The 12,362-nt window shown below is 40.4% G+C and overlaps 1 protein-coding gene across 1 annotated transcript in view; it reads right to left on the reverse strand.

Moving 5' to 3' along the window:
• LOC119427813 (brain-enriched guanylate kinase-associated protein) overlaps positions 1-11,084 on the reverse strand; it is a 65,088-nt gene extending 54,004 nt beyond the window's left edge. Inside the window, exons 1-2 of the mRNA XM_037695459.1 lie at positions 10,503-11,084; positions 3,958-3,989 (exon numbers count right to left, since the gene is read on the reverse strand). Coding sequence (XP_037551387.1) covers positions 3,958-3,989; positions 10,503-11,084 — 614 coding nt within the window. The remainder of the gene's footprint in view (positions 1-3,957; positions 3,990-10,502) is intronic.
• Between the last annotated feature and the right edge of the window lie 1,278 nt (positions 11,085-12,362).

Raw genomic sequence — 12,362 nt, forward strand, 5'->3', positions numbered from 1 at the left:
CTAATCTCAATGCTACAAATACAATTTTCAGTTCAGTTTATTTATATAGTACGACGGAGCTTTAGAGCCACACTAAGAAAAAAAAAAGCCATAAAATTACGAGAATAAAATTGTAGAATTACGAGAATAAGATACAAGACAAAATTAAAAAAAATTAAAAAATAAAATTAACGACAGCTTTAGAAAAAGTCTCGTACAACTTTATTTTTGTAATTTTATGTTTTGTTTTTTTCTTAGCAAGCAATGTAATTTTATTTTTTTTAGCGTGGCCCTAAAGCTCCGTCATACTATAGCACCAAGTCACAACAGAAGTTGTCTCAGGGCACTGAACAGAAACATTCACATATAAAATAATAATTTAACTTTAATTATCTGAGGAGCAGACTGCTTTGAGTTTAAATTCATCGCAGAACTCTCATCTTGAGCATGAAGGCGACAGTGGAAAAGAAAAACTCTCTCGTGAGGAAGAAACCTTCAGCAGAACCAGGCACAGGACAAGCGATAATCTGCTTCGACCGGCTGGGTTTGGTAGGAATAGATACACAATGGCAGGTCAAGAATCACATTATTAAGATAGAAATAGTATAAAATGAAAACTATTCAATTGTAACAATTATTTTAAGGAAATTAGGTCAATTTGTCCTCTAGTAGTCTAAGCTTAAGGCAGCATAACAATTCCAACTCGAACTATAGGATTTATCAAAAAGGAAATTCTTCAGTTTTAAAACTGGACAATGTGTCAGCCTCATGGACAGAAACAAGAAGTTGGTTCCACAAGAGAGGAGCCTGATAACTGAAAGATCTTCCTCCCATTCTGCTTTTGGAAACTCTAGGAAACGCAAGTAAACCTGCAGTCTGAGAGTGAAGTGCTCTGTTAGGAAAATACGGAACAATAAGATCTGTAATATAAGATGGAGCTAGGTTGTTGAGAGCTTTGTAGGTTAGAAGTAGGATTTTGAATTATATTCTGGATTTGACAGGGAGCCAATGGAGAGAAACTCAAAATGGAGAGATATTATCTCTCCTACTAACTCCAGTTAAGACTCTGGCAGCAGCATTTTGGATCAACTGAAGACATTTTAAAGAAGTATTTGGACAAACAGATAATAAACCATTGCAATAGTCCAGTCTAGACATGACAAATGCATGGACCAGTTTTTCTGCATCATTTTTTAGACAAGATGTTTCTAATTTTATTGGTAGAAGAAGATAGTTCTAGTAACGCTTTTATTGTGGGGAATAAGACATGTCCTGATCAAAAATAACACCAAGATTTTTAACATTAGAGCTGGAGGACAGATTAATGCCATCTAAGGAGGGAGAAAGACTGAAAAATTAATTCCTAAGGTGCTCAGGTCCAAAAACCAAAACCTCAGTCTATTCTGAGTTTAAAAGCAGAAAATTAAGGGTCATCCAGGTTTTTATGTCTTTAAGACATGCTTGTAGTCTAAGTAGCTGACTGGATTCATTGAGTTTAATGGACAAATATAATTGTGTCATCAGCATAACAATGAAAATTTATCCCATGCTGTTTAATAACTTTTACAATTTTACAATTTGTTCTTGTTTTTCTTAACCTGGTGCTGTGACTTTGTCATCTGTTTCTCAGTAGTTCTTTTTACCTCGTGGTTCAAAGAACCCCTAACATGCATCCTTCCTGTTCATGTTGACACGGATGATTTTATTCTGGTCCGTCAGCGTTTCCTCAGTCTGACTGTAACAAGTAAGCATGCCCTGCAAACCACTTGATAAGGAACGTATTAATAAACCCAAAAGTAAGAGGAACAGCTGTCACTGCCGTCCACACACGGCGCATCGAAGCAGAAAATTAGTACAAGATGGAACATATTAAACTTACAACCAAATTTCAATTATCTGCTTTAATTAAAAAAACATAAATCACACGGAAATGGGGATGTAGCAAAATAATGTGCTCATTCTGTCATGTCACGGTCGTACTGTTCTCATACTGTGGCATGGCTTGACATTGATTTCACTCAGTTTGCCACAGAGGAGAAAAGACTGCGATGAGTTGTCGGATCTATGAAAAGAATCATTTCAGAACACAAAGATGCACGGTCTGCGGCTGGCAGGACGTACTTTAAATGTTTTTCTTTCAAAGCATTTTAAAAGTAGATTTATTTATTTGAGTTTTACAATAAGATTACCTTAAATTGAAAAATTAAGCTGAAGACTTTTTTTAAAAATTAAACCTCATATATGTTGCGAACGACTCTCAGCTACTGCTATATCAATTTTATCTCAGTATCTGTCTTTTTGACTGAGTCATAGTAATGTGTGTTGACTAATGTTGATTAGTCATGTCGGCCATCTTGAAGTGGATTGACACCAACAGTTAAATAGTTATAGATGCATATCCATTGATTATTTTCTGGAAGTTTCATTAAATTCCATTAAGCAGCTCATGAGATATTTTGCTAACAGACAATCAAGCTTGGTTCCTACAGTTAAAGCTAAAGTTTTAGGCAAAGAGCTTGCACAATGAGTAGCACTTAGACATTAAATTGAGAAACGCTCTCAGCTACAACCACATCAAATTTTAGTAAGAAGTTTGTGAAACTGACTGGGATTGAACCATTGTTGTATTTTCTAACACGAGTTAGCTGTGGCCGCCATCTTAAACTGGATTAACTCCAAAAGTTAAACACTTATAGAAGTTAATCTATTTAAGAAATTCTGCAAGTTTTATTGAAACACATCAAGTGGTTCATGAGATGTTTGATGAGTTCCTCCGCCTTTGCCTTACAGTGCTGGGAGCTAAAACTACTTGTATCATTTAGAGTATTCTTGACAGTGATAACTGTATAAATGGAAAGTGAAAGTGCCAGTTTATGCGCAATAAAACATAAAGTTCAGTGAACTATTTCTAAACTTCTGAACTAAAGCTGCATTATTTATGAGCCAAGATGACAAAGTGCCAAAAGGGTCAGTGCACATGCTCATTTGTGTTTTTCTTTAAAGCAGGAAGTTGAAAACTTACTTCAAAGACTCAAAGTTTGCAGCTTGATGCCGCCTTATCTCCATCGTTTCGTTCACTTCAGCAGGGAATCATCCCCCGAACTGGTTTTTCCTCGCTCTCTGGAGGATTTAAGGTGGAAAGTAATTAACCTCTAGATGTTATTATGCTGACATGCAGATTATGAAGGTTTGCACAAAAAGACTCCAGGACAATCGTCTGATTCAAGTAAAACACCGAATTATAAATTCTCCTCGGCTGCTCCGTCTTTGTTCCCTGTCATCCGTACGAGGTGAGGAGTTTGCTTTAACCAGAACTACTTTTTTCCATGATGTGCTTGTTGAGCCATAATTGCCTCTCTGTGGTATCATCTTTAATTGAGGGCTACAAACACATTTGGCCCCTCATTATTGTCACATCGATGAAACCCACACAACAGCAAAAGTAAAGAAATGAATAAACACTCTTGAAGCTAACTGTGAGGAGCATCACTTCGGTTTCTCTCCTTCCTGCTGCAGCGAGTTAAGCTTTAATTCACTCCAGCATGCGCCTTCAGTCGCACTGTTGCTCAGCGGGCGACCCATCCTCTTTTCCTCAAAGCACTACATGCAACACATGGACGGCACGCCACTCAAAACAATGATTAGAGCAGAATCCAGACATGCACTTCCTTTGCCTTCTCTCTTACCGTTTATGAGCTTTTCGCCTCATCTTCAGCAGATAAGACCATTACATTCATGTGCATGTGCATCCCTCTTCAGAGCAGCGTGCATTTAGACACAGAAAGCCTCTTCTACCGTCATTCTGACTGGAGACAGAACGGTGAGGTAGAGAGAGGGAGCTGTGAAGTGAATGGAGCAGGAGGATGCGTGTTGGAGGAGGAGGGGCTGTGGGAGGGATGGGGATGCAGGGAGGGAGGAGAGGGATGCTGGAGGTGTCGCCGCTGGAAGAAGACAAGGTAAAAGTGAAAGCAGGCTCACCTCGCGTCGTAACACGTCTCCCCATCCAAGTCCTGGCAGGAAGAGAAGACAAGATGAAAAACCATTAGACGTATTTATCAAGCAAATTCATCTCCCGGCGTGGAGCCTCTTATCTGGTGCTGAACGAGCTCTCAGAGCCGCCACGTCTCAGCAAACAAATATATCTATTATTTTCCTCTCTGCTGTGTCAGGAGTGAGATCATTAGAGGGCGGGGAGCCAGAAATGTCAGATTAACAGGGCGAAAGAAAAAGGCTGTGCTCCAGAAATACAGGGGAACTAGCTGGGAGTAAAACGATTAAAAAAATAAATGAAAAAGAACGAGCAAACATTTAAACAAACTCGGTAAATTATGATGCGTTTGATATTTTGTAGCCCATTTTAGGGTTGTAGTGTTAGCGAAATATCTCACGAACTAGTGGGTGGATTTTAATCAAACTACTAGAAAGTAATCAATAAATGTTCTATATCTGATTAACTTTGGGAGTCACCCAATTTCAGATGACCACCACGTGTGACTGAGCTTAGCCAACACAATAAAGGTGTAGCAGTCAGTTTTACAGATACTGAGCTCAATGTGTTGTAGCTAAAATCAAATAAAACACCTGCAGGACAGTTTCTGTTCAAATCTGTCATGAAAAGTTGAAGGGAATGTCTTCAAGAACCTTTAATTTACTGATATAATTTTTAGTTTTCTTGCCTGAAGTCTGATGTTTTGAAGAGAAATAAAATGCTACCTCTGCAGTCAGCATAAAGTCCTCTTTTGCTCTCGAAACACAAAGAAATTTAAGTTGCCCCCCCCCCCCCACTCCTCTCACTTTGCAGCGTTGTGTCCATGCACACGTACACAAGCGAAAGGCGGGGGCTGAAAAAGCAGCTCCTTTTTGTTGCACACTTGTTTGTTGCACATGCATAATGCATGGCCAGGATTTCACAGGAGGATTTCCCATTTACATTTTCACTTAGGCTTAATCATTTGGCCCAGGATCAGCGATCCAAAGTGATGCCTCTTTCGAATTCAACACATATGTGCAGACATTGTCATGCAAATTTACATTTTTGATTCAAACCTAAAAGTAAACTTTCTTTTTTTTTTTTTTTTTATCCTGCTGGTGCAGGAGCTTGGCGTGCTTGCAGGTGTTTGTGTGTCGCGTGCAGCCTGACGATTCATCGTGGAGGGTTCGGTAAGGCCTGATGAACGTCACAGGTGCACAGCAGTGCAGAGGGGGTTGTGAGCATGTGTACTCTGCTGCACGGTGGTGTGTGGGTGTTACAAACATAGTGAATGATACAGCAGGATGACTCATGTAGCTGAATGAGACAGACCCCCACCCCCCCACCCCACACACACACACTCCATCTCAGCTTCCCTCCATGCAGAGGGCAAGCCTGGAGAAAGGAGGAGGAGAAGACAGGCATTCCTAGAAGGTATTACTGAATTAGAATTAGAATGAAATGTGCATTGATTTAGTTGTTTTAAATGTTGCCTCTCGATTGAAATTTCTACACATCAGGTCAGGCTATGTGTTAAACTAACTAAAATAAAGATTAAAATGTTTCATTAAAACGTCCCCTTAAATTAAAATACCATTCCATGATACCTGGAGGAGCACAATCTGCATATAAAATATAAATGTAGAGTCCATGATGTTACTCAGAGGTTTGTGTACTGTATTTTTTGGACTATAAGGCGCATTAAGAGAAACAAAACCGTCAGATAAGTCAAACTTTATTCAACTCATTCACAATAACCACATAAAATCAGTTTGAGGTCAGTAAGCACAACCAGAATTAATACATAAGGCGCACCTGATTATAAGGGTGCATTCACACCAGCCCTGTTCAGTCCGTTTTAATCGAACTCTAGTCCGTTTTCCTAGAAAGTTCGGTTCATTTGGGGAGGTGTGAATGAGCAACTGAAGTCTGATGTGGACCAAAAAAGCAAACTCTGGTCTGCCTAAATACCCAGGGTTGTTTTCACACCAGATAGTCCGGTAGACTCGGTTCGGTTGGGGACCAATATTCATAACATTTAGTTTACATTTGAGCTGGTGCGTTTGCATTCACACTGCACTGTGCAGTCGAGTCAACATGTTCCCCCGTTCGCCTGTGGGGGCGCTGCACCAAGAACTACTGAAAGAAACGACACAAAAACCCCTGAAGAAGACACTTCTTCTTGTTCTTCTTCTTCTGGAAATAAAAACCAAAATGGAGTGGTGTCAGATTTTAGCGGTTTTAGGAGTTCTGTTTTGTCATTATTCAACAATGGACTCAGCATGAGTGGAAGATGAGACAGAAGACCATGGAGAATGTTGTTTTTCACACAAGACAGCTGACGGCTCTGTATGAGGTATAATAAATGTGTGTTTGTTTGTCCTGCATTGTACTCCACTTCCTGCTTGCGGCGCGGTGCCCGGTCTGTTTACTTTCACACTGTACTCGAACTGTGCTTGAGTTTTCTTCTACCGGACCGAGACCTAGGTTTTAGCCCGGGCCAGAGTTCGTCTCTTTGTTCCGTGACAGAGTTCGATGGCGCGTTCACACCTCCCCAAACGAACCAGACTTCCTAGGCAAATGGGCTAGAGTCTGGGACAACAGGGCTGGTGCGAATGCACCCTATGTCTCGATTCAGTTGAAGTGAATTTTGGCGTGGTTCGTATGTGTTGTGGATGCAAGCGGACCAAGACCGCTCCAAAAGCAGGAAGTGGACTACAGCACAGGGCAAACAAACACACATTTATAATACCTCATACGGAGACGTCTCAGCTGCCTTGTGTGGAAAACATCATTCTCCATGGTCTTCTGCCTCACCTTCTGCTCATGCTGAGAACATTGTTGAAAAATGACAAAACTGAAGACCTACAACCGCTAAAATTTGACACCACTTCGTTTTTATTTTTATTTCCAGAAGAAGAAGAAGTGTCATCTTCAGAGTTTTTCGTGTAGTTTCCTTCAGTAGTTTTTGGTGCAGCGCCCCCACAGGCGAGTGGGGGAACAGGTTGGCTCGACTGACTCAGTGCAGTGTGAATGTGAACCTCACCAGCTGAAAATGTAAACAAATGTTCTGAATTTTGGTCCCCAGTAGAACCGACTCTACCGGACTATCAGGTGTGAAACTGACCTAAGGCTCACTGTCGATTTTTGAGAAAATTAAAGGATTTTAAGTGCATCTTATAGTCTGAAGAATACGGTAGATATTTTGTCGACCTCGGGGTTCATTATTTAGCAGTTTCCATCTAGAACTGATGCAGTAGCACAGAGATGTTCTCTAAATGAACCATGCGGGGATTAGACATGTCCACTCAGCCGTCATTCATACTCACTGACAGTCAGTGCTTTAACTGAACATATTTTACACGGGTGAATTCAAATGCCCTGTACAGCCTGATAATATGGAACTAAACAACATGCCATTGAAACTGTAAAACCTAAAATCAATATAATATACAGTATATGACATAAAAAGACACATTTCATTAAACATGTCACGGCTTTTTATTCTATTTAATTATACCAGATTGGCAATCATGTTATCTTTTTTATGAGTTAATGTCTTTCAGTGAACTGTGCAGGATGTGTTCACATTTGCTCTCTATCAAACTGCATGTTTGCTCAACAGTGTCAGAGTGATAGCTGGCGCAGCCACACCATTTCCCTCCCCTTCACTGTGGAGCCAGTGGAGGAGAAAGATTGGGCCATTGCCGAAATAATCAGAATTGACTCTGTTAAGGAGACGGCTATTTGAGTAAGTGCAGCGTTTTGCACAGATTCACTTGTTGGAGAGCTGCTGATAATTCCCTCTTGGGTGGTATTTGAACTCTTTTGAGATTTTGATATAGTGTTCTGATGAAAATGTGTTTTCTTTTTGTCTATATGGAACACAACTTCTAACACCAATGTGACATATTACTTTTTGACTATGCAACACATTATGTTTAGAGTGGAGTCTAGCAGTCCCTTGCCAATAAACACTTCACTGACATCGTTCCTCTGGTTCAATTTAATGTTCTTAATACAATAACATCTATTAGAACCAGGTAATTAAACTAGATTATTTCATATTGCTGTGGTGCTTCTTGACACATTGAACTGGCAGTAAATCGAGTGTGCTCAGATTTTGTAAACAGCATTTATGCATCAATAATTTATAGTGAGAGATGCGTAGCGTCCTTGAGTTATATACTGGAAAGACATGACAGGCAAACGTGCTTCTCGCTCCATCAATGTGGGACATTGGTCACAATCCGTATACAACAGAAGACACAGTGCAACACTGCAGCGAGTAGTGAGAGGCCACAAAAGCTGCAAAGGCACAACAAAAAGGGTGGCGGATAATGTTTAAATAATGTATGTATTTCTTTTGTCCTTGCAGCCAGCCTACAAGACTGTGAAATTAGCTTGGAAACCAAATCTGTTTTCTCCCTTTCACTTGTAAATAAAGAAGCAGTGGAAAGTGCAGAAGTTTTCTAAAACTTTTATATTGTGCTAAAAGGATTATTGATACATTTATGTACAATAAATGTACAGACAAAAAAGTAAATCATTTTAAATACAGTGTCATGCTATTATTTCAAGTTTCTGTATGAATGGTTCGAGCACAAAAAGCAATAAGTTCTGAATTCATGCTAAATTTCTGTGCTAACTACTTCAGTCTTCTGATTAATGTCTCATTAACTAATAACTTTATTTGCTAAACTTTATTGTGCTGTATTCAGATGGGTGATGTTCTACATGTAAAGATAAACTCCAAATATGAATGACTCAAATTCAAGATGAATAATTATTTTATTATATTATTAGAAGTAATAATTATTTTACAAGAAAAAATGTTATGCTGTGCGCTGTGGATGGATGGCTGAATATATGATGGATGGATGGATGGATGGATGGATGGATGGTTGGATGGAGGATGTATGTATGATGTATGTATGTATGTATGCATGTTTGGATGGATGGATTTTTGGGTGGTTGGATTGATGGATGATGGGCGGATTGATGGATGGATGGACGTACGTACGTACATATGTATGTATGTATGTATGTATGTATGTATGTATGTATGTATGTATGTGTACGTATGTACGTACGTACGTATGTACGTACGTACGTATGTACGTATGTACGTATGTACGTATGTACGTACGTACGTATGTACGTATGTACGTACGTACGTATGTATGTATGTATGTATGTATGTATGTATGTATGTATGTATGTATGTATGGATGGATGGATGGATGGATGGATGGATGGATGTATTGATGGATGTATTGATGGATGGATTGATTGATGGATGGATGGTTGGATGGATGGATGGATGGATGTGCATTTATCAACACTGATCAGAGACTTGTCTAACCAACACTGCTGCAGGATTTAAAATAACCACTTCTGTTAAAGGCACAAAAGCACAATAAGGTAACATGATGCGTATATGTATATATGTGTGTGTGTGTATGTGTGTGTCTCGTATATAGAAAAGAAAAATTAAACTACATTAAGAATTTAAGAGCCTGAACTCGTTCATGCTTCAGGTTCAGATTTCTTTGTTACAGTCAAAGCTGTTCAGTGTGTTCTTAAAGTGGTTCATCTTCAGCTCTCTTCATCAAATGCATTTGTATTCACATGAAACCAGAGCGGGCATTTTATTTATGCATGGCTCCAAGTCTCTACCACAGGGAATGTGTCATTATAGTGTCAACGCACTTTGATGAGGGCATCAAGTTCACCAAAGGGCCCAAAAAGAACGAGAAGCAGCTTCAATGTTGACCTTGTTTTTGTTTCTATTTGTGTTTCAGAAACCACATTCCACGGTGGATCTGTTGGTTCATCTTTACACATTAAATGTGGTTTGCATTTGTTAATAAGCTTAAGCAGCAGACTTACACGGAAAGGTCAAAGAAAACATGGTTTTGATGAATATGCACCTTCATCCTGCCACACTAAAAACTGTTGTTTAAACATGTTTATCTTTTTTACCTTGTGATCCAGGTTCTTACTGACTAACCAGTGATCTGTGCAAAGCACTGCTGCTGTAAAGCAGATTTACAACAGATTGATCCAACCTGAGCATTAATACTGCTGGCACTATTTTCACCTCGAGATTAAAAACATTCTAGTGTGAAAGAATATATAGCATGGCCTTTTTTCCACAGCTACCAGGCATTAAAACATGATCTTTAGCATGCATTTGTGGCTAAAACATTTCAGGTGCTGACTGCAAACTGCAGTTACTACAGAAACTCTTTGAAGCTATTTCACGTCTTTCTTTCTTTTTACTTTCTTCATTCTCCTGTTTTCATCTATAAACCCCCCAAAAAAATCTTCACAGGCATTTGAAATATATTAGACAAAGTCCTCGGGACATTGTTTGAGTTATATAATATCTGCATTCTTATTATGAATATGTCACTTTTAATTTAAAAAACAAAATTCTACCAACATGGTTAGCACAACTGAAAAGACACAAGTCAAAAGAAAAAATCTAAAAGCAATCATCCATGTTTGAACCAATCGAGGTATACAGTAAAAGCAGTGGTGGACTTACAGTGTTATTGACAGTTCTGGGCAGAGATGTGGACCTATAGGACATTCTGGGAAATCCTTCAGGCCAGCTGAAAACAGGACAGGGGTTTTTCCGCCCTCTAGTACCCACTGGATTTGGAGGTAGTTCATAATTTGTGAGCGCTACTTTATTCTCCTTTTCTCTTCCTCTTTCATTTCTCCTATCTTGCTCCCAGCAGGCGTTTTCTCTCTCTTTAACCTTTTCTCTACCTTTCTCACACCATCTATCTCCTTCCCAGGGACTCTCAGTTATTTTCTCAATTCCTTTTTCCAACCCGAATCCTCCATTTCTCTCCCATGGAATCCTGTTTCCTATATCTTTTCCTCTGTCCATGGCTTTCTCCAGCACAGTGTCATCCATGTCTTTCCCAAGGGTGCCATTAACTACCAGTTCATCAAGCCGTCTCACTCTATCAATGTCGGTCTCTAGATACAGTCTCCCTGTAGAAGGGTGTGTGTTGAACTTTGTACTTTGTTTTAAGGGATGCTCTGGGTAGTAAAGACTCCCTTCCTTTACTTTTCTCAACATGGTCTCAGGTTCTAAAATCTTACAGCATGGTAGCATATTGCTCCATTGGTGGATGGAGCTTGCCATGTCCTTGGAGTTGTATTCCTTGATAGTCTGAAGGTTAGAGCTGGCCGGGCTGTACCATGAGTTTGTAGCTGATGGTGGGTTTGTTGGGGCAGAATAAAGTGATGGATGAAGTGGGGTAGACGGTGGAGTTGATTGCTGGTGACGGTGAAGGTTAGATGGCTGCTGAGGTGGCTTACCGTTGGACTTTATCACTCTGCCAGTCACTTCATTCAGAAACTGGGAGAACTTGCGCCTGTCCTCTGCCTTCTCGTCCTCATCAGGGGATGAAACTGAAGAAATGTTCTTACTCACGCAGGATGAGGACATACTCCGAGTTCCTGTGTCTTTCTGCACTGTGGCAATCCTAGGAGAGCTGTCTCTTTTACAATCAGCTGGACGTGAGAAGACAATATTTTGGTAAATGATCTCATTCTCTGTCCTGGATGGAGAAGATGCCTGAACAGGGGAACAACTTTTTCCATTTGAGCCCCCTGAGGCATCACAGCTGTCTTGTTTAACAGGTGTCCGTAACAGGCAGGTAACCCCTGAGCTCCAGCTGTTTGTATCCCAGCTGCAGTCATCGTCGCTAGAGCTGCAGTTGCTACTTTGGAGACTTTTACCCCACTCACTGGAGCTGTAGCTGGAGGTCTCTAGACTGCCCAGTGACCGCCTCTTCACCTGAGAGACTGATACCCTCAGGTTGGGTAAAGAACTTTTGCAACTAGACAGAGATCCTTGTAGACTTGGCAAAGCTCCTTGCATGCATGGAACGGATCCCTGGAGAGTAGAACCAGAACTTGTTGAACTTGGGCTTTTGGAGTTTTGGAGACTGGAAAAAGAGTCCTTAAATGCAGGGGAGGACTGGCGGCGCTGAGGACGGACATCCTCATGGTCACTGTAAGGTCCAGAGAAAACGGGGCAAGACGAGGTGGACGAGCATGATCCACGATCTTGCCTAGTTGAAGCCGTTCTGGGTCTTGGTTGTCGTCGTAAAGTAGCCATGTTTAACGATTTTGTTCCTGGAGTTTACAAAAAACTTTTCTGATCTTTTTGCACAGACACCAGCCTGAGACCATCTTCTGAAACAGACGCACACAAGTGAACCATACCAGACTCAGTCCAATGGATTTCTGTCCTCTGGCTTTGCCCACTTTTAATTGTCTGTCCTACTTGTCCCGGCCCCCAACAGTGCACCCAAGCTGCTGCAGTGTGGCACACTTTCATTGTTACGGCACGGCTCATAATACAATCACAAAGCTTATCAACTAG

This window comes from Nematolebias whitei, chromosome 21, assembly GCF_014905685.2.
Source record: "Nematolebias whitei isolate Nwh7 chromosome 21, NemWhi1, whole genome shotgun sequence".
Classification (NCBI taxonomy): Eukaryota; Metazoa; Chordata; class Actinopteri; order Cyprinodontiformes; family Rivulidae; genus Nematolebias; species Nematolebias whitei.